Source organism: Protopterus annectens, chromosome 12.part0, assembly GCF_019279795.1.
Source record: "Protopterus annectens isolate FY-2018-M chromosome 12.part0, PAN1.0, whole genome shotgun sequence".
In the NCBI taxonomy this organism is placed as follows: Eukaryota; Metazoa; Chordata; order Ceratodontiformes; family Protopteridae; genus Protopterus; species Protopterus annectens.
The window spans coordinates 16,393,937-16,415,144 of record NC_056746.1 but is presented as its reverse complement, the minus strand read 5'-3'; the positions used below and the strand labels follow the sequence as shown (position 1 = coordinate 16,415,144).

Below are 21,208 nucleotides of genomic sequence, written 5' to 3'. Positions count from 1 at the left end.
AGCTATGAAGGCAGAATTGCAGCAGACACTAAAAACAATCACAAAGACTTCTATAGTTATATGAAGAACCTCCATGGCAATACCCAGATTTGCTCTGAGTTACTACACAATGGTACCTCCTATACTGAGCCAACAGATATTTCCAACATACTGGCCAACAGATTCAGTGCCAACTTTACCCCCCCCCCCCACAAAGAACAAATCACAATACCGGAAGAATGCCAGGCACCCAGCATTATGGCAGCACAGGTTAAAGCTGCATTGTCCAAGGCCAAGAATACAGCTTCCATGGGACCTGATAATATCCCTGGCTGTGTTCTACATGAACTACAAAGTGAACTGACACCACATCTGTGTGCCCTGTTCAGTCACAGCCGCAACTCAGGCTTTGTCCCTACTGAATGGTGCATTGCTACAGTCATCCCTCTCCATAAAGGGGGATCGACTACAGACCCTGGGAATTATCACCCCATTAGCCTGATGAGTCTGATATGTAAAGCTATGGAGTGCATCATCATGGACCTGATTAACAAATATATAGGAAATCTCCAAACTCTAGACCCCATGCAATTTGGCTTTGTGAAAGGGAGATCATGCCTGATCAACCTGGTTAACTTCTTTGAGTAAGTCATCAGGGTTGTGGATGAAGGTAAGGCAGTGCATACAGCCTACCTTGATCTGGCCAAGGCCTTTTATACCATTCCTCACTTGGGAATTATTGATAAACTCACCAAGCTAGGCACAAAGCCCTATATCACTAGGAGGGTTGCAAATTGGCTCACAGATAGAACACACAGTGTGAAAGTAGTGGACTCCAAGTCAGACTGCCGACCAGTCACAAGAAGAATCAGGGCTCAGTCCTAGGTCCCCTCCTGTTCAGCATCTACTTCTCAGAAGTCCAAGCCAACACACAAAGGGACTCTTGCTGACCATGTTCACAGACACCTGCAAGCTGGGAGCCATTATTAACTCCCCAAGTGATGCAGACATCCTACAGGAAGACCTCACTGAGACCAATGACTGGTGTTGAAACCATGGCCTGCCAAAAAATCCGTCATCATCCCCTTTGGTAAAAACTCAGTTCCCACTAATTACCACATCAATGGGAGCCCACTGAACACTGAAGGCATTATAAGAGATCTGGGGATGCACGTTTACAGTAACCTCTCCTTTGACCACCACATTGGCACTGTGGTCAGAAAGTCCTTCTATGTGTAACATCTCATTACCAAGGGTTTTGCATCCAGGAAGAAAGAGGTCATTGTCTCTCTACTCTTCCCTGATTAGACCAATCGTCGAGTATAATGCCCCATTTGGCATGCACCTCACTAGACACCTGCAACAGCTAGAGAGGTCACAGAAGTACCTCATGAAGAGGATACTAGGCATTAAACACATGTCCTACATGGACAGACTCAAAAAACTCCAGCTATTCTCTGTCTCATATCACCTACTTAGAGGCGATTTCTGCTGGACTTACAAAGCCATGTCTGACCCAGCTCTGGTAGAAATGGTTCATCTAAAGAAATCCTAATCCCTCTACACCACAGGCTCCAGAGACCTCAGCCTCATTACCACAATCAACAGAACATGCTGGAGGGACAGGTTCCTCACCCAAAGACTGTCCACGCTCTGGAATAGACATCCCATACATGTCAAGCAGAACACCTAGCTGTCCTTCATCAAGAGAAATCTTGATGAGTGGATGCGTGATAGAAAGTTCACCCCGGGAATCTCTCCAGGGGTTCTACTTGATAGAGGCACTGGGAACTAATGTGTCGGGTGGCATGATGCCAGGGCACTTCTATGGGTTAGGCTTGTAAAGGCTCCAGGGCCATTAGCCTAGTACACACCTCTGAACCTATGAACCCATTTCTATTCTAAGCTATATATATTGTACATTTAAACTGTGTGCTCCTGTTTTCTTCAAAAATAGCATTAATTGAACATTTTGGATTCCTATGAAGAAGTTGAATATTTTATATTTTAAATCCATCTGTCCCGTTTCTTTAATAATGCATATCTTTGACTTTATTCTTATTTATTTATTTAGCTTGTGATTTCTGCTGAAAAAATGCACCGTTTTCCCTACTCTGAATGCAAACAAGACCGTCCATTGCCATGATGTCTCCAAAACCATGTGCATTATTCTGTGTGGTATCTGGATACTGATCTAAACAGCATATCAAAGGACGTGCCACTTAAGACAGTTTCTTCAAATCCTGTTTGGTCAAATGTCCCAGTAAATGAAAGGCTGTTTGCTTTTTTATTATAAAACATAACATAGATGACAAAATAATAAGAAAGAAGGCAAAAAAATGGAAAAAGGTAGCTAAATACATGTATAAATAACAAAATACAAACAATTCATTTGAACAATATTATATCAGTCTTTCCATTGAATTTTTTACATACCAAAAAACAACCCCTCTTCTGTATCATTGTTTCTTCACATATATTTTCCTCACCTTCCTCCAAGCTCTCTTTATACTAAGTTTGGGATCCCTGCTCACCTGAGCTATGATGACACCCCTATGCATATGAAGATTATTTATTGCCACAATATCCTCTCTCCAAATTATTCTTCCCTTCCATCCTCTAGTAGTTACATACCTAACCCACTCCCACCATCAATAGAATTTGTATTTTCACACATTCTTTCCAACCCACATATTCACCTCCTATTCCAAGAAGGAGAGAAAAGGCCAGGATCTTGGCACCTTTTTATTATAAATAACTTCCATTCCCTTATAATCTTGATCCATAATCCCATAGCATATGAATATTCCCTGCATATTGGTCTCCACATCTCCAACCACATCCATTTCTTCTTTTGCCACCCTACTTGGATTTGTAGAGAAGTTCTGTACCAGCTATGCAACCACTGCATGTATTGATCCTATACTACCAGTAAAAGGTTAAGAAGAGAGGTTATTCTCAACACCCCTTGACACACTTTTTTAGAAAAAGCTAATCCCTCCCACCAAACACCTTCATTGTATTAACCTTTCCATAAATGATGCATAATAATCCTCATTTAAGATGGTATGAATTCCGCCACACTTGACAGCTGTAACCTTAAGGAAGTCTTCCCTAGGGTCACAGCTCTAGGGCACCTGATGTTGTCATAACTCCAACAGAGAGCTGCCAGTTCTGAAATGCCCCCATGCAACTCTTTAAAGTAGAACCATTCTCCCTCAGACAACTGACAGGCCTGTCTGCAATATTTGCAAGACAGAAACTCTCTACCCCTTTGGAATCCTCTCTCAGATAAAATCATCCTGTATCTAGTTTTTCAAACCATCCGATCCACTTCTACTTCTTGAACTCTTATATTAGTGTTATTTTAAATACTCTAAAACCAAGAACACCAAAAACTGCCAATGAAAAAGTGAAGAAAGAACGATCCAGGCACCTTAAGGTTCACACTTCTTTAATGTAAGACCAAAAATTGAGCGCGTCCTTCTCTGTTAGTGAAAACTTCATCAGAATCTGATTCAACAAATGCAATCTCTCTTTGCAAATCCTTTTGTCCTTATTGCTTCAGCCAAACATATTACAGCACAACTGTAGTTTAGAGACCCAAATATCTCTGGCACTCACTCACTGGCAACTGTCTAAAAAGATCCACGATCCAGGACAACATCATCATTTGGATCATGTTTATTCTACGCAGCACAATATTCACCCTAGAGAACCATCTAGAGAGTAATCCAGTAACTCAAGACCACAGATCACCCTAATTCATCTGGATGAGCTGTTTTGGGGATTCTCAAACTATAACCCCCCAAATATTTGACCATATCCTTCTAGCTTATCAACTGCTCTCTAATTTGACCTACTGCTTTACGCACTCAAATTCAAAATGTCCAGCTACTTTCTAAACTTTATACAACCTTAAACTGTCAAATATCTGCCAAACACCAGGATCCAGCAAATCTGATCTATTGGTTGCTAGCATACAATCATCAGTAAACATCCTAAATAAGTTTGAATTGCAAGGAAGTGGTTCAAGATACGATCTAACTGCTTGTGACAACACCTCAATAGCCATTATAAATAGACAAGATGAAAGGGGACATCCTTGTCTAATACCCTACTCTACTTGAATGTCTGTGGTAAGATCACCATTTATAAACAAGCGTATAGTCGGAAAGTTATTTAAGGCTTTAACCCATTTATAAAATTTAGACACAAAGGCAATTTATTCAAATAGATCAAATAAAAAGGATTGTGTTTGGTTAGGAACTCAGTCATCTGACATAAAGCAGGACAGATCTGACCTTAACTGAGGTCTTGGCTATTTCTAAAAGAGATAGAAGCATGTTTTTTAATGGGCATAGCGTTGTTTTGATCCCACTATCCCATCAGACTTCTTTACTGCTTTACCACATTGCTTACTTACCTCTAGTTCATGTGATATGACTGCTGCTAGGTCCCTTTCTACCTTTCTAAGGCTACTAATTTTCCATGAGCTTTGCACTCCTTTTTTGAGCTATTGCTTTCCAGTAGTAGTATTTTCCCTTTTCCTGAGCTGAATGTAAGCTTCCATGACTTAGAAATTTGTGCAAACTTAAGTCTTGTTACCTTTTTACAGCTTCTAGTCTACAAACATTTTTGTATATCTGTTCTACAAACAAAATAGCAGTTACTTTTGAAACATTCTTCAATCAATATTACTTATACTGATTTCAAAAAGGACCATCTCATCTCCCCATTGTGTCAGCTTAGTTTATTACTACTTTCTTGCCCTTTTACCTGTGTTCCAGCCCTACAGCCCACTTCAGATCTGGTCACAAATCTATTATGCACCACCTTGTCACATGGCCTGCGAAAGTCTAAACAACACATTTATTATCTACCACCCTGCTTACCCAGTCAAAACACTTGATAAGATTTACTTCACCATTACAATGAAAACAGCAGCTCTGGATTATGTTTTATTTACTTAGATGGCTTATTATTTAGCTTAGCTCAGTTAAATAACATAGTTGTTAATGCCACCTAACTGAATTTAACTTTACTTAACAGAATATAACATAAAATTTGTTTAGATAAGCCAGCTGTGTGGCACAGAGTGATAGAACCCTGACTGCTACTCAGACAGCCTGGGACTTGGTGACTAGGGCAATGATAGCCCCAGTGAGGGTCTAGTGACTAGGGCAATGAGAGCCCCAGTGAGGGTGTAGTGACTAGGGCAATGATAGCCCCAGTGAGGACATAGTGACTAGGGCAATGAGAGCGCCAGTGAGGGTGTAGTGACTAGGGCAATGATAGATCCAGTGAGGGTGTAGTGACTAGGGCAATGATAGACCCAGTGAGGGTCTAGTGACTAGGGCAATGAGAGCCCCAGTGAGGGTGTAGTGACTAGGGCAATGATAGCCCCAGTGAGGACATAGTGACTAGGGCAATGAGAGCCCCAGTGAGGGTGTAGTGACTAGGGCAATGATAGATCCAGTGAGGGTGTAGTGACTAGGGCAATGATAGCCCCAGTGAGGGTGTAGTGACTAGGGCAGTGATAGACCCAGTGAGGGTGGGCTGGAGTAAGTGTACAACACTGAATCTCACATCCTGGGTGACGGTCTGCTGCATTACTGATACCCACTAGATCCTGCGTGGTAGAAAAGGAGGCAGCATACTGAGTCAAGGGCAGCTACCCACAAAACAACATAATCATACTCTAGCCAAGACAGGTGTGCAGGCACAGAAGCAGGATAGGTAGCAGGAGCACAGCAGATCCTTGAATTATTAATCCATCCTTTTAGGAGATGTGTTAAGCCAAGTTACTGAAGGAGCAGTGAGTGAGTTAGAGCAATTAAAAAAAGATGGCTGCCTATATGATGACATGTCCTGGATTATAGGGTGAATGATTGCTTTGATGATCAGCAGGCAATGGATAGAAAAAGAACAAAAAGAAATAAAGGAATAAAAATTGTTTAGACAGTTGAATGAGATGAGACTGATATAAGAACCTACCCTGTAGCTGAAATGCTAAGAAATCTCAGTCAATAAATTTACCAAAGTTTTAGAGCTGCTGTTTTTATGTAATGATGAACTAAGTCCATCCATTAATCCATCCATAACCCCTTTTCCCATTTTTATACATGGTATTGGCGCATTACTTCAATGGTGACAATCATTTAGAGCCAAGGTTTACACCACTCTAGAAACAGAAAGCTCTAAATAATTACAGACTTAATCATGATGCATAAACTAACTCTATTAGATTTTTCTGGCATGACTTTCCTGTGGTGAATCCACATTATGTTGGGTTCAATGTTCCACTGTCTACAGAATAGTCCAAAATAATTTCCGTCAGTATGGAGTCCATAGTTATCATATTAATGGAGTCAGAAGTTTTAAATTAAGATAGCAAGTCTTTAGTACCAGAAGTTGCTCCATTAATTTCCTATAACAATGTTTTTTCCTGCAATAATTATCAAACCTCTTACTTTTCAGCTTCCATTAAATGTGGATGTTCTTCTAGTGCAGCCTGTTTATTTTCCTGAAACATACAACACATTCAGGCCTGTAAGAATTCCCTGTACTTTGTGGCAAGTGACGTGTTTAGGATTTCCATATTCTTGTCATGTTTATGGCATATTTACAGACACTGTGGTACATGCACTGGACAGAGGGTGTAAAAGGATCTTCCTTGTTTTGCTGCTAATCCCTGTCACAGTGTAGCCAGGCATTTTAGTTCCTATTTTATTTCTCTTGCTACAGCATATCCAAACTAAGTAGATGACTTCTGGCCCTAAGTGAACTATTTCATAGGTGGTGTCCCATCTATGTGCAGACAGCTAGACGCTTCCTAGGTTATGCAGAGGTCTGAGGTTCTTGGCTGTATTCTGCATACCCACATATTACTCTGCATTGAAACAAAATCAGCAGATCACCGCTGTAATTTCTCCATTTCTGTATCGAGTTTTGCATCCTTCCATGTACAGCTGTTCTCCTTCAGAACTTGCTGTCACCTTTTATATGTGTATTTATTGCCTAATTCCTTATGCACCCTGTCTGGTAAGAGTGCTAAAACCTGCCAGCCTAAGCAGCATGCACGATGGCATCCTCCTGGTGACATTGCACTATCGCATCCTCCTAGTCACTTTGCACTATGGCATCCTAATGGTGACTTTTCTGATGCTCCATAGCCCAAATTCATCTGTACCTTCTGGTCTTGCCTTTCAGGTGATTTCAATAAGTCTGCTGAAGATGTTATCTTTACCAATATTTATCAATATCCTATCAAAAGAGGCCACATTTATTAGTGAAGACATAGACAGGGAAGTCTCTGTGTAACTGTGACACATTATGGCAAACATGAAATGTAGAGAGCAGCAGAAAAGACACGCACAGACAGATATATATATATATATATATATATATATATATATATATATATATATATATACATGCATATATATATATATATATATATATATATATATATATATATATATATAGATAGTGTCAAGTTAAAATCCAAAGATCTGAGCAGTCATTATGTGCTGGTGAAAATATGAGTATCCCTATGCACTGATTTCTGATTAACTATTGCTTAAATTTAAATCACGGTCTGTTTTGTTTTTGCCAAGAGATATTCTCAGGTCTGACTTAAGTAAAATTTTTCTGTTATTAATTTAGTCACTCACATGTCATGCTAACACTACATAAGGCATTCATTAAGTCTATATAATAGGACATATGGTAAATATAATGCAGTTTATTGGTGAAATAGAAATAATCAATTTTCTTAAATCTGCCCATATCTCTACTTGAATGTTATGCACTGATTTCCATAAGATCACAGAAATGAGGGGGTAAAATGTTTTTCCTTACTTCCATTGCACAATCTCAGAGTTAATATTAGAGACGTGTAAGTTTAGGACTACAGGGGTGAGGGGGTATTTAGTCTGCTGAATGGACACATGTATGCACTTATCACATACGAAGTGTTGCCAGGCACAGAAGAAGGAGATTAGTACAAGTGGCTTTCTTACCAGACTGTGGATCAGAGAATAACCTTATGATATCATCAGGCCTTCCATCAATTGTAAAGCACAGCCTTTCCTGCGACTCTGGCAGCCTCACCACAAAGTGAGGGTCTCCATCAACTGTAAAAACATAGAATGACAGAAAGATAAGTAGTTGATATTTACAGCACCTGGTTTCCAAATCCTCCAAGAGTTGAGAGTTATGCACTTTATGCTCATTAACCGATGTTGATTGCATTATGATGAGTTAAGTATATAACTGTGTATACAGTGTAACTACAGTGCTTGTTGTCTGTTCTGTGAAATGCATTTAGAACATTAATTCTATGTAAATACCTGCATTTCTGGATTTTCGTAATTTTCATATTCCGTAGTTATCACTTTCTGTTGTCATGCCTTAGCAGCCTGGGTTGTGGCTGAAAAAGGTCCTCAGACCAGTTTGTTTATTTATTTACTGATTTATTTTGTGGTTGTTTACCCGGGTAGTGCACTGATCAAAACTGACCATTTTCAGACATGGCCCAGGTGAGTACATAACTTAATTTCATGTAAAAATATCAAAACTATTTTCAGACACAGTCCAGGAGAGTACATAATGTAATGTAATGTAAATAAAATATAAATAAATAAACAAACACATCCTTAGACTAGTAAGCATTTCTCATGCACTCTCCAAATTAAAGTGCTAATGTTACCAACCTTATATTTTATTTATTAATACAAAATGCACAAGTGCCTGTTTTCAGGGACAACTTTGGTTAAATGACTTGCATGAAGTCACAGTTTAAGCAAATTGAGTATAAAGGAATCAAACCCAGGACAACAAGATAAAGCATGTCAGTAACTCACAGCCTTACTTCCTGTATTAGTCATTATAAAGGATGTGAACCTGGGGCTTACATGTGCCTCATCAATGTGTACATGCAGAACAGCCTCCATTGTTACATAGCAGAGCTCTTGAATTTTATTCCCACCGCCATGATCTTCTTCTTTTGGCTTTTCCCGGTTAGCGGTCGCCACAGCGGATCATCTGTCCACTCATGATTGGCAGTGGAGTTTTACGCATTCCCACAGCCATGATATACCTCATGAATGAAAATGAAGACTGTCTGCTATGACAGAGACCCTAAATTCATGATTGGTTGACACAGTTTTGGTGTGATCTATTAGGGTACCTTTTCCTAATAAGTTTAACTTTAATTACCTCATACTATTTTAGCAAGTAAGTACATTTTTACAAGGCTAATTGTGACCAACGAGAAGAGTGATGTCATTCAGAGCATTACTGAGAATCCGCTACTTGAAGAAACTCCTACCATTCAAGTCATTTGAACAATAATGACTGTAGTTCTCCATGACCAATATGTTCCCAGGCGGTTATAATGAAATGTGATATACAAAATGTCTCTAAAGATATGTACAAGCAACAAAGCTGATTCTCACATCCTGGATGAGGGTCGGCTGCATTACTGATGTATTTTGTATTTGCTTACCCAGGTAGTGCACTGATCAAAACTGATTTTCATTTTCAGACACAGCTCAGTTGGCTTCTGAGCAAATCTAAAATATCTGTCCAAAATGAACCAGTAGGCTATCCAAGTATTCTCTCACACTGCACCAATCAGACTTATTAAACTTAAGTAAAGCAGTTTCTTGCTATCTGGATAGCAGGTCTGTTTAATATATGTATATAATTAAATCAGTTATAAAATGAGCCAATAGATGTCAAAGTAACCTTGTACAAGACCCAAGTACATCAGGAAAGCATTGTGCTGTACTCTGCTGTGTGCACAGTTGAACTGAAGGTACGGGGTAATGATACACTGGATGGAAATACCTAGATTTGGCTAGTATTGTCACTTAATTTGAATACTGGCAATATAATGTTAATTTAATTTTTAATGACAGACTACAATAATGGCTATGAATCAAATTTAGTAACTTTTATAGTATACACAGAATTATGAGTTAGCTAATGGAATAGGAGTCATCTCAAGATAAAGAAAACTGCTATAAATTCATATTTAAAAAGTCAACATGTAATTGTCAGAAAACAAACTTATATAAGTAGCCCTTTCTCTTAGTTGTAATTCAGCATTTACCTTTAGTCAATATTTTATCTCAAGGAAAATGTTACATCCTTATTTTAATGCTATAATTAAAGGCTCAATGCTAAATAATGTGCCCTTCAGGCAGTGCATAGCAAGCAGGGGCGGCTCGTGGCATAGGGCTGCCGGACTGCAGCCCCCTCAAAAATAAAAAAGCAAGAAAAACAAATGAAAAATAAAAAAAAATATTTTTTTAAATTTCGCGGACTTCGCGCATGCGCATAGACCGAGTCCCGACCTATCGGTCTATGCGCATGCTCAAGGCAGCCCGGCCGTTCCCCATAGAGGGACACAAGGAGACGTCTGTGCACTTTTACAGTGCACAGACCCGCCAGGAGTATAGGACGCGTCCGGACTGCAAGAGGAGCAGCAGGGACTCGGGACAGAGCCTTAGGGATCTCGTCGGCGTCGGGAAGGAGCATTGGGATCTCGCGGGTCTTCAGTATTGCGCGGGAAGGAAGGATGTATGTACGGACGTTCTGGATGTATTCATTCAGGTAAGGTGCCTTTTTATTTTTATTGAGTTTGTGCTTTTTAATTTACAATGTGTGTGTATGGTGCTTGTGCTTTACTGGAGTTTGTGTATGGTGCTTGTGCTTTACTGGAGTTTGTGTATGGTGCTTGTGCTTTACTGGAGTTTGTGTATGGTGCGTGTGCTTTACTGGAGTTTGTGTATGGTGCGTGTGCTTTACTGGAGTTTGTGTATGGTGCGTGTGCTTTACTGGAGTTTGTGTATGGTGCGTGTGCTTGTGCTGTACTGGAGTTTGTGTATGGTGTGTGTGCTTTACTGGAGAGAGAGTGTGTGTGTGTGTGTGTGTGTGTGTGTGTGCCCCAGGTGCTTATGGTGGTGTGGTAGGGAATGCCTCAGGCTTGAACCCTGTACCCTGTATGCAGGTGTTAAAGACTTGAGTTCCCTACCCACCACCATTTGTAAAAAAATTTCAGATTTTTACCTCATATTCGATCTGATCTGTTCCTCATAATATCTGTGGTTTGTAAATGTTGCAATGCTTGATATTTGATGGTGTAGTAGTAGCATTGTTGCTTCACAGCTGTAGGTTCTTGGGTTTGATTCTTGGCTGGGGTTCCTTCTTTGTGGGGTCTGTATCTTCTCCCTGTGTTTGTGTGGGTTTGCTTTTGTGCCCTCCCATGTTACAAAGACATGTCTGCATTATTTCTTCCTGGGCCTCTGCTGAAAATTGTTTATTTGTTCCAAGTCAGACTGTCCTGATTAAAAAATGTTAAATAAAATTGATAGGCATTTGAATTTCAGACTTAAGGGTTTCTGAATGTTTAATTCCTTGCGTATTTGATGGTGCAGTGGTAGTATGGTTGCCTCACAGCTATAGGCTTTCTGGTTTGATTCTTGGTTGGGGTGGCTTCTGTGTGGAGTCTGCATCTCCTCCATGTGTTTGTGTGGATTTGCTCTGGTGCCCTGCCATTTTACAAAGACGTGTCTGCAGTTTTAATCCCTGCTGAAAATTGGTTTTGTTCTGTCCGCAGTAAAATTGACAGGCATTTGAATTTCAGACTTCAGGTTTCTGAATGTTTAATTCCTTGCATAATTGATGGTGCGGTGGTAGTATTGTTGCCTCACAGCTATAGGTTTTCTGGTTTGATTCTTGGTTGGGGTGGCTCCTGTTTGGAGTCTGCATCTCCTGCCTGTGTTTGTGTGGATTTGCTCTGGTGCCCTGCCATTTTACAAAGACGTGTCTGCAGTATTAATCCCTGCATCTCTGCTGAAAATTGTTTTTGTTCTGTCCGCAGTAAAATTGACAGGCATTTGAATTTCAGACTTCAGGTTTCTGAATGTTTAATTCCTTGCAGATTTGATGGTGCAGTGGTAGTATTGTTACCTCACAGCTATAGGTTTTCTGGTTTGATTCTTGGTTGGGGTGGCTTCTGTGTGGAGTCTGCATCTCCTCTCTGTGTTTGTGTGGATTTGCTCTGATGCCCTGCCGTTTTACAAAGACGTGTCTGCAGTATTAATCCCTGCGTCTCTGCTGAAAATTGTTTTTGTTCTGTCCGCAGTAAAATTGACAGGCATTTGAATTTCAGACTTCAGGTTTCTGAATGTTTAATTCCTTGCAGATTTGATGGTGCAGTGGTAGTATTGTTGCCTCACAGCTATAGGTTTTCTGGTTTGATTCTTGGTTGGGGTGGCTTCTGTGTGGAGTCTGCATCTCCTCTCTGTGTTTGTGTGGATTTGCTCTGATGCCCTGCCATTTTACAAAGACATGTCTGCAGTATTAATCCCTGCGTCTCTGCTGAAAATTGTTTTTGTTCTGTCCGCAGTAAAATTGACAGGCATTTGAATTTCAGACTTCAGGTTTCTGAATGTTTAATTCCTTGCAGATTTGATGGTGCAGTGGTAGTATTGTTGCCTCACAGCTATAGGTTTTCTGGTTTGATTCTTGGTTGGGGTGGCTTCTGTGTGGAGTCTGCATCTCCTCTCTGTGTTTGTGTGGATTTGCTCTGATGCCCTGCCATTTTACAAAGACGTGTCTGCAGTATTAATCCCTCGTCTCTGCTGAAAATTGTTTTGTTCTGTCCGCAGTAAAATTGACAGGCATTTGAATTTCAGACTTCAGGTTTCTGAATGTTTAATTCCTTGCAGATTTGATGGTGCAGTGGTAGTATTGTTGCCTCACAGCTATAGGTTTTCTGGTTTGATTCTTGGTTGGGGTGGCTTCTGTGTGGAGTCTGCATCTCCTCTCTGTGTTTGTGTGGATTTGCTCTGATGCCCTGCCATTTTACAAAGACGTGTCTGCAGTATTAATCCCTCGTCTCTGCTGAAAATTGTTTTTGTTCTGTCCAGTAAAATTGACCGGCATTTGAATTTCAAACTTCATGTTCTTCAGAATACATAGTAGCACAACCTTTTTTTTCTAGCAATTTTCTAAGTTTATAAGATGAATATTTTAAATTTGTCCCTATTTTTGGGACTGTATTCCCCCATTATTGGCTTCGTCCAGGTTTTTGTGCTAAGGTTGACAGCTATGGCAAGAACTGAATTCACTAAATATGGACTGTAGAATTGTGCATATTTACTGATAAAGGTGCACTGTAGAATTGTGCATATTTACTGATAATGGTGGACTGTAGAATTGTGCATATTTACTAATAATGGTGGACTGTGGAATTGTGCATATTTACTAATAATGGTGGACTGTGGAATTGTGCATATTTACTAATAATGGTGGACTGTAGAATTGTGTATATTTACTAATAATGGTGGACTGTGGAAGTCTGAGTAGACTTTTTATGATAAATGTTCTCAACTGGGCAGTTTTGCCATTATGGGTGCATATGTTTTGTTTCATTGCTTACTGGAAAAATGTTCAAAACAAATTTAAAACACCCTCTAACAAGTGTACTGTATTGTACAAGGAATATAATTTTTAGTACAATGAGGAAGGTGTATCAAAGAGCACATGTATGTTTCAAATGCAAGGGGCCTCTGATTGAAAACAGCCCAAAATTAATCTTTATCTGCCACTGGCAAAATGTATTTTCTTTGAATGTGGGTTTCAATGCTGTTTCAATGAATGTGAGTTTCAAGGGCAGAGAAGTTTTAATGCTAAGTTTTCATTGTGAGACTGCATTGCTTTGTTTAACAGATGACTTAATGTTTGTGCTGTAAAATACAAAATAAAACTTTCAAATGAAGTCCAATCATTGAAGTAAAGCAGTATGCACATTAGTGTTTATGGTAAATGGAGTGAAATAGCCAAGTAATGGTTAATTGGAATGGCTGCAGAGGCTCCAGTTCAACCATTATTTTGTCAGGGGGCAGCAAACTCAGACAGGCCCAGCTGAACTATACCTCCCAACTGTCCAGATTTTCAAAGAATGAATAGATTTTTGCTTCTTATTTTTGGTTTGTTGTTCATAAAATTTGTAGTTTTAATTCCTAAATGATTTGCCAGAAGTCACTAAATAATAAGTTTCAGACTTCATAACCTTCATAAAAATGCATGTTAAAGTAAGAGCCGTTCTATCAACTGTCTCAATTTATACAAGAGCAATTTTAGTACTGTTTATATGTGCCCCAATATATTTGGCCTTGTTCAGATTTACTGCATTAACAGGTTGAGAGGTACATGCAAATAAATTGCTTTATAGAATTAGGCATAGCCAACCTCTCAACTGTCCCCAATTTTTGGCTCAAAATGTTGCTCTTCCCCTAATAATCCCTCCATAAAATAGCAATTTTGGAAGAAAACATGGAGGGTTTACAATTAAGAAATAACTGTAATAATCAAAGTTATAGATTACTTGAAATGCATGTAGATTCTTTTATTTTGTCAGCTGCTCAAGGTAGCAGTACTAATATTAAAGTGTCCCTTCTTTGACAGGTAGAAGCTGTATTGTGTGTCTATTTTATATTTTTGCATCACATTTTTGGTCCATTTTTCATAAAATTGTGTTTTTGGCAAATTAGTGACAAATCACTAAAGACTGAAGTTAGAAAATGACAGACATTTGAGTTTCAGATTTTATACCCTTCAGAAAATTCATACTAATGCAAGACCTATTCTATTATCTTTCTAAGTTTATTAGAGCAATATTTAAAAATTGTCCTTATTGTTGTGCCTTTGTCCCACTTCTGTGTATGGCTTTGTCCAGATTTCTTGCTCTTGAAGTTGAGAGGTATGACAAATGTGTCAGGGCCATCACAGTCAGCCAGAGAGATTTCAAATTGTGACATGCTTGTTGCACCCCACTCCCCCATGTAGTGACTCTGGATGTGTCCAAGCAAGGCAAGGAGTAGTTGTATCTACCTTGGATGGGGAGGACACACTGCATAAGTACCACAGTGGCTTTTCATCTGTCCTTGATTTTGCAGAATGGTCTGGTTTCTGTCATATTTTTGTACTGTTGATTTATGCTTATTACTCAAAGTGCCTGTTGCTCTGTGTTTAAGTAGCAATGCTTTAATGACCATAAGGTAAGCTTGTCTGACATCGTAAGATGCAAGTAAGCTTTAATAAGCATACTGTTAAAGAATTGCCAACATTGAAAGCCTCTCTGTTGTTGCCATGCAGAGAATACTTGACTAGATAATGTATAAGCCTTGGGTATTAAAGGACAGGATTCCATTATTTTAAAAAGCTCATTACACTTGTTGGAGACTTCCAGTCATCTCTACAGGCTTTACCCGTAAACTAAACAGAATGCCAATCATGTGTGGTCCATAACCTGTACAGTAATCCTTTAAGCAATGTATCTTGAGCTTGTTTCTTGTTTGCTTTTCATTTTTACTTTTATCATGTTTTCCCCATGAAACAAGTTGTCAGGCAGCAGGTCTTTTTGGATAAGAAACATTTTTACAAGTGGGGGCATCACATAGATTTCTACTTTCAGCATGTTGCTTGGTACTTTAATAAAGCTGAATATATTATAATTAGAACTGCAGTGCAAGGAGAAGTGGTTTGAGTTGAGTGCTTCTGGTTTTCTTATACTTGATTTTGACTGGCATTCCAGTAATGTATTTAAAAAGTAATTTATTTTTCATGCCTCACAACCTTTTGTTTCCATCTAGATATTAAGTAAGCTGTCATGCAGCCAATGCATTGAAATATTTTTATTCTTCTACACTTATTTTTGTCTTGATTGGACTTTCATAATGATGGTTTGCCACCCAGGGCAGCGTATTTAATTAAAGTTAGTTTTTTTGTGGTTTTGTGCATAGCCCCTCCCCTTTATGGTTGACCACACCCCTTCCCTTTGACCCCGCCCATTCAGCGTCTCCTGCAGCCCCCCTGTGATTTGAAGTCACCAGCCGCCACTGATAGCAAGATGTGCCTGAAACTTCCATTTGTTCCTATAACACTGCAGATTGTTTGATCACATTTCCAATATTATTGACCTTTGGTGTTTTGCACAAAAACATTCACAGAGGGGCTCAATAATAATCTGCTCAAGCAACAGAGACCTCCAAAGCAGAAATGCAAGCAACCTCCACCCCCCCATCACAACCCAAATGACACATAGCCCACAGACTCAGTGTGCCACTCAACCACAGCCAATAAGGCAAAACAACGTACCCAACACACAAGTCATAGGTGACTCTATAGTCAGGCACACTGATGTCCCACTCACCAGGCTAAACAAGGAGAAGGTTACTGTCAGCTGCCTGTCGCGTGCCAGGATCCGCCACATAACCCATGCACTCAGGTCACTCCACAACAAGTACAAATATGACTCTGTCATTGTCCATGTTGGTGTGAACGACCTGAGATGTCTCTCCCTGGACTACATGAAAAGAGACATGGAAGAGCTCTCCAATCTTGTAGCCCAGGCAGGTATGACCCTGACATTGAGTAGCATTTTGCCATCACTCAGAATGATACCGCAGTACAAGGACAAAATGATTGACTTCAACAGTTGGCTAAGCTTCTGGTGTCATTCTAAAGGGATCCAGTATCTGTCTGCCTGGGATGACATGCTCGACAGACCAAGATGCTTTGCCAGAGATGGCCTGTACCTGTCACCCCTGGGATTCCAGATACTGGCTAAGGCTCTTGCTGCCCCTATAGTGCCTTTTTTAGGCAAGGTTCAAATGACAAATTCACCACTGTAACAGGAACAGGCAAGCAAAAACTGAGGGTGATGCTACTCAATGCTAGAAGTCTAAATCTCAAAATACACTCACTCAAGGCACGCCTTAAAATGGAGAACATCGATATCTGTGCAGTGACTGAGACCTGGTTCAAGGCTCCAGAGAGCACCCCTGCACTACCAGGCTATAACTCATACCACACTTTTCGGCCATGTAACCTGGACCGGAACACCAAAGGTGGAGGTGTGTCCATATTCATTAAGGATATCCACACTTCCAGGCTAGTTGTGCAGCATAATGCATCCGAGGTTATCCAAGTGCAACTAACTCTGGGCAAAACTGCAATCCAAATTGTAGCTTGCTACAGATCCCCCACCGTGCCCCAGGATTCCCACTCCTCTTTTCTTGATGTACTGGAAAATATTAGGGTTCAACCAAACACCCTAATAATGGGCGACTTCAACTACCCCACCATTAACTGGGAAAACTACTCATGTACCAACTCATTAGCTCAACACTTTCTGGAATTCATAAACTCCAATGACCTGGATCAACTTATTCACATCCCCACCAGGGGCAACAATATCCTAGATCTAGTCATTACCAACATGAGTGACTGGTGTCCCATACCTGAAGTCAACACCTCATTGGTCCGATCCGACCATAAGCTAATCACCCTAGATATCCACATCCTGCCCCCACCCTCCACTAAGGAAACCATGGTAAAAAATTTCTCCAGAGCCAACTTCATGCTTCTTAAAACAGAAGTGGTAAAACAGAAGTGGTGAACTTCATGACACCCATGCAGATGGACAATACAGTCACAGCTACTGAATCCTACACAATTGCACTTTATAAGCACTTACACGAGTGCATGGATCATACTATCCCAAACAGAACCAAGATGCTATCCTCCAAAAAAAGGAAGCCAATCTGGTGGTCCCCTACCATAAACAAACTGTACAACAGAAGGAAGAAACTCTTGCAAAAGAGAGTAAAATGCCATGAGTAGAGAAACTCCCTGGTCAGCCTCAGTAAGAAGCTGCAATCCCTCATAAAATCCCCCAAAGCTAGTTATAAAAACAAAATTGCCACTGATTTTAAAGACAACCACAAAGCATTCTATAGCTATGTCAAGAATCTCAATGGCAACACTCAGATCTGCTCTGAGTTACAGCACAATGGCACTAAATATGCAGACCCAACTGATATTGCCAGCATCCTGGCAGATAGGTTCAGTGCTAACTTTACCCCCCTCTCACCCCCTAAAGGGCCCATCTCTATACCAGAAGAATGCAAAGTTCCTGTAATCACGGCTGCACAGGTAAAAAACACACTCTCCAAATCCAAGAACACAGCATCCATGGGACCAGACAACATCCCAGGCTGCATTCTACATGAACTACAGAACGAACTGGCACCCCACCTAAGTACCATGTTCAATCATAGCCTCACCTCAAGCTTTGTGCCCACTGAATGGCACACAGCGATGGTTATCCCACTCCACAAAGGGGGGGGGCCACCACGGAGCCCAGGAACTACCGTCCCATTAGCCTGACGAGCCTGGTCTGCAAGGCCATGGAACATATCATCATGGAACTTATAAACAAAGACATTGGTAATCTCCAAACTCTGGACCCCACCTAGTTCGGGTCTGTAAAAGGTAGATCATGTCTCCTAAACCTGATAGACTTCTTTGAAGCAGTCACCAAAGCCGTAGACGAGGGTAAGTTGGCCTATCTAGATCTTGCCAAGGCTTTTAACACCATCCACCACTCTGGAATTATAGATAAACTCACTAAACTAGGTATAAATCCCTACATCACAAGATGGGTTGCCAACTGGCTCACTGACAGAACCCACACTGTGAAAGTAGCAGACTCCAAATCCGACTTCAGACCAGTGACAAGTGGAGTACCACAGGGCTCAGTTCTGGGTCCTCTCCTGTTTGGTATCTACTTCTCAGAAGTACAGGCTAACACAGAAGGTCTTTAGCTAATGAAGATCGAGATGACTGCAAACTAGGAGCCATAATCAAAACTCCTAATGATGTGGACATCCTACAAAAGGGCCTCACTGAGACAGATGCCTGGTGTCAAAGCCATGGCCTTAAGCTGAATGCCAAAAAGTGCATTGTCATCCCCTTTGGTAAAAACTCTGTACCCATGAACTACAACATAGGAAGTAGTATACTTAACACCGAAAGTGTGATAAGAGACCTTGAGACACAGGTGGACAGTAGTCTTTCCTTTGATAATCACATCACCACAGTAGTCAGGAAATCCTTCTAAGTGGCACACCTCATCACAAAAGGTTTCTCATCCAGAAAAAAAAGAGGTCATTGTTCCCCTCTACTCATCACTCATTAGACCCATTATAGAGTACAATGCCCCTTTTGGTATGTACCTCACAAGACATCTACAACAATTGGAAAGGCCGCAGAAATACCTCACAAAGAGGATTACCGGCCTCAAACAGATGCTCTATGCAGACCATCTCAAAAAACTCCAGCTTTACTCCGTCGCATATCGCCTACTCAGAGGTGATCTCTGCCTAACATACAAAGCTATGTCAAACCCAGAGCTGTTGGACATGCTCCACTTAAAGAAAGCCCAATCCCTCCAAGCTACGCACTCTAGGGACCTAAACCTTGTCACCACAATAAACAGAACATGCCAGAGGGATAGATTCCTGTCCCAGAGACTTCCCATACTCTGGAACCAACTACCTAGCTATATCAAACAAAGCTCCTCATTGGCACTCTTCAAGAAAAATCTTGATGATTGGATGGAAATTGGAAATTCACCCTGGGGATCACTTCTGTGGCTCTGCTCGACAGTGGCACAGGAAAATAATTTTCTTGGGTGGCAAAGGCCAGGGTACCTTTTTGGCTGGGCTTGTATAGGCCCTAGGGCCAATAGCCTAGCACATACCTATGAACCTACCTATACGTTTTGCTTCTCCATTGCCTGTGGGCCATCTATGCCTCTATTTACTGCATTCTCGCATTACTCCTTCTATTCAATTATTCCTTCTATTGAATAATCTGTTTGTTGACAGAGTGAACTGCTGATGAAATAGAGCAAAGATCTCTTTGCTGAATAATGGAAGCTGTTGAAAGGAGGAAGACTGAGTGCCCATGGTTATGTTAAGTGTACAGCTGGGTTTTAATGCTGAAACCTTTGAATATATCGAACATTTTGTCATTAAGGATGGGAGATTGTGTGCAAGTTTTTGAGGGTTTTGGTTGGGGTTAGGGTAAGGGAAAGGGAGAGATTTGATGTTAGATATGTGTGCTGATGTATGCAGAATGTGTTTGGGTGTCTTGATTAGTTTTAACGTTGTGGAACTAGTTTTTCCTAAGGTAAGGTATAAGGTTGGGGTTATAAGCAGGCTTCTGGTTAGTACACAGTATGAATGGTACAAGGTGTACAGTTAAGAGATACAGTAAGTGTCAGCGTAATAACTATTTTCAAAAGTATATTTTCCAGGTAAGGTAAACCTCAACAGGTTATTTTACATAATGGTCCATAATTTTTCAGTCAGCAACTTTGCACAAAAAAGAGAATTGTATTTATTTATTCAAGGTAAATATAAACTTTGTGTGGGTTTTTTCCAGGCTCTCTTGTTTCTTTCCACATTCCAAAGAAATATCATATAGCTTATCGGGGAAAATAATATTGCCTGTAGGTATGAGTGCATTTATGAAAGGTATGGAATAAAGACCTGGCAACCTCCTTTCATTTTCTTCTCTGCCTTAAAAACTCTACAAGTAGAGGTAGCTGTCTGTGGAGTCACTCTTAGCGTCTGATGTGACTTGTATGAGAGCAAGCAAGAAAGACTGGAGCCCAAGGTCTGATTTTTGGCTATGATTTTGTTGTATGCCCCCCCCCACCCCCATATCAAGCAGTGGAAATTTCAAATTTTCTCTTGAGCACTGGGCACTCACAGACACTTGTCCTGCAACTAAAGAGACTAAACACTAATTAATCCAAACCATCCTTCGGGTCAAGCAGGTCTCTGCCCCCCCCCCCCCCCATGGGCACCCACAGTCACTTGTCCTGCAACTAAAGAGACTAAACACTAATTAATCCAAACCATCCTTCAGGTCAAGCAGGTCTCTGCCCCCACATCCCCCATATCAAGCAGTGGAAATTTCAAATTTTCTCTTGAGCACTGGGCACCCACAGGCAACTAAATAGACTAGTGTCTAGACAGCAAAATACCTTACCTGCATTAAAAACAAATAATAGTCAGTGTATTAGTACATTTCTGCTGTACAGTTCCTTAATCAAACCTCTGTACTGAGGAGTACATCACCAGGAATAAACAGCTGTATATTGCTCTCCAGTTAGTGTCCCCTCCCCCCAAACTAAAGTCAATTTTCTTTTGAGAAATACTCAAATCTATAAAATAGCATTTAATTTCTACTCCTGTTTCATCTGTAACTAACCCCAGCTTTAATTCTATATAATTTTAAGAATGTCAGAAAATTATACTCTGTGCCCATAACATAGTCTATAACTTAGTGTGAACAT

General features: G+C 40.4%; 1 protein-coding gene across 1 annotated transcript in view; it reads right to left on the bottom strand.

The window, feature by feature from the left end:
• Window positions 1–21,208, bottom strand: part of ITIH6 (inter-alpha-trypsin inhibitor heavy chain family member 6) — a 539,081-nt gene that overhangs the window by 21,663 nt on the left and 496,210 nt on the right. Inside the window, exons 13-14 of the mRNA XM_044090532.1 lie at window positions 20,897–20,901; window positions 8,004–8,181 (exon numbers count right to left, since the gene is read on the bottom strand). Coding sequence (XP_043946467.1) covers window positions 8,004–8,181; window positions 20,897–20,901 — 183 coding nt within the window. The remainder of the gene's footprint in view (window positions 1–8,003; window positions 8,182–20,896; window positions 20,902–21,208) is intronic.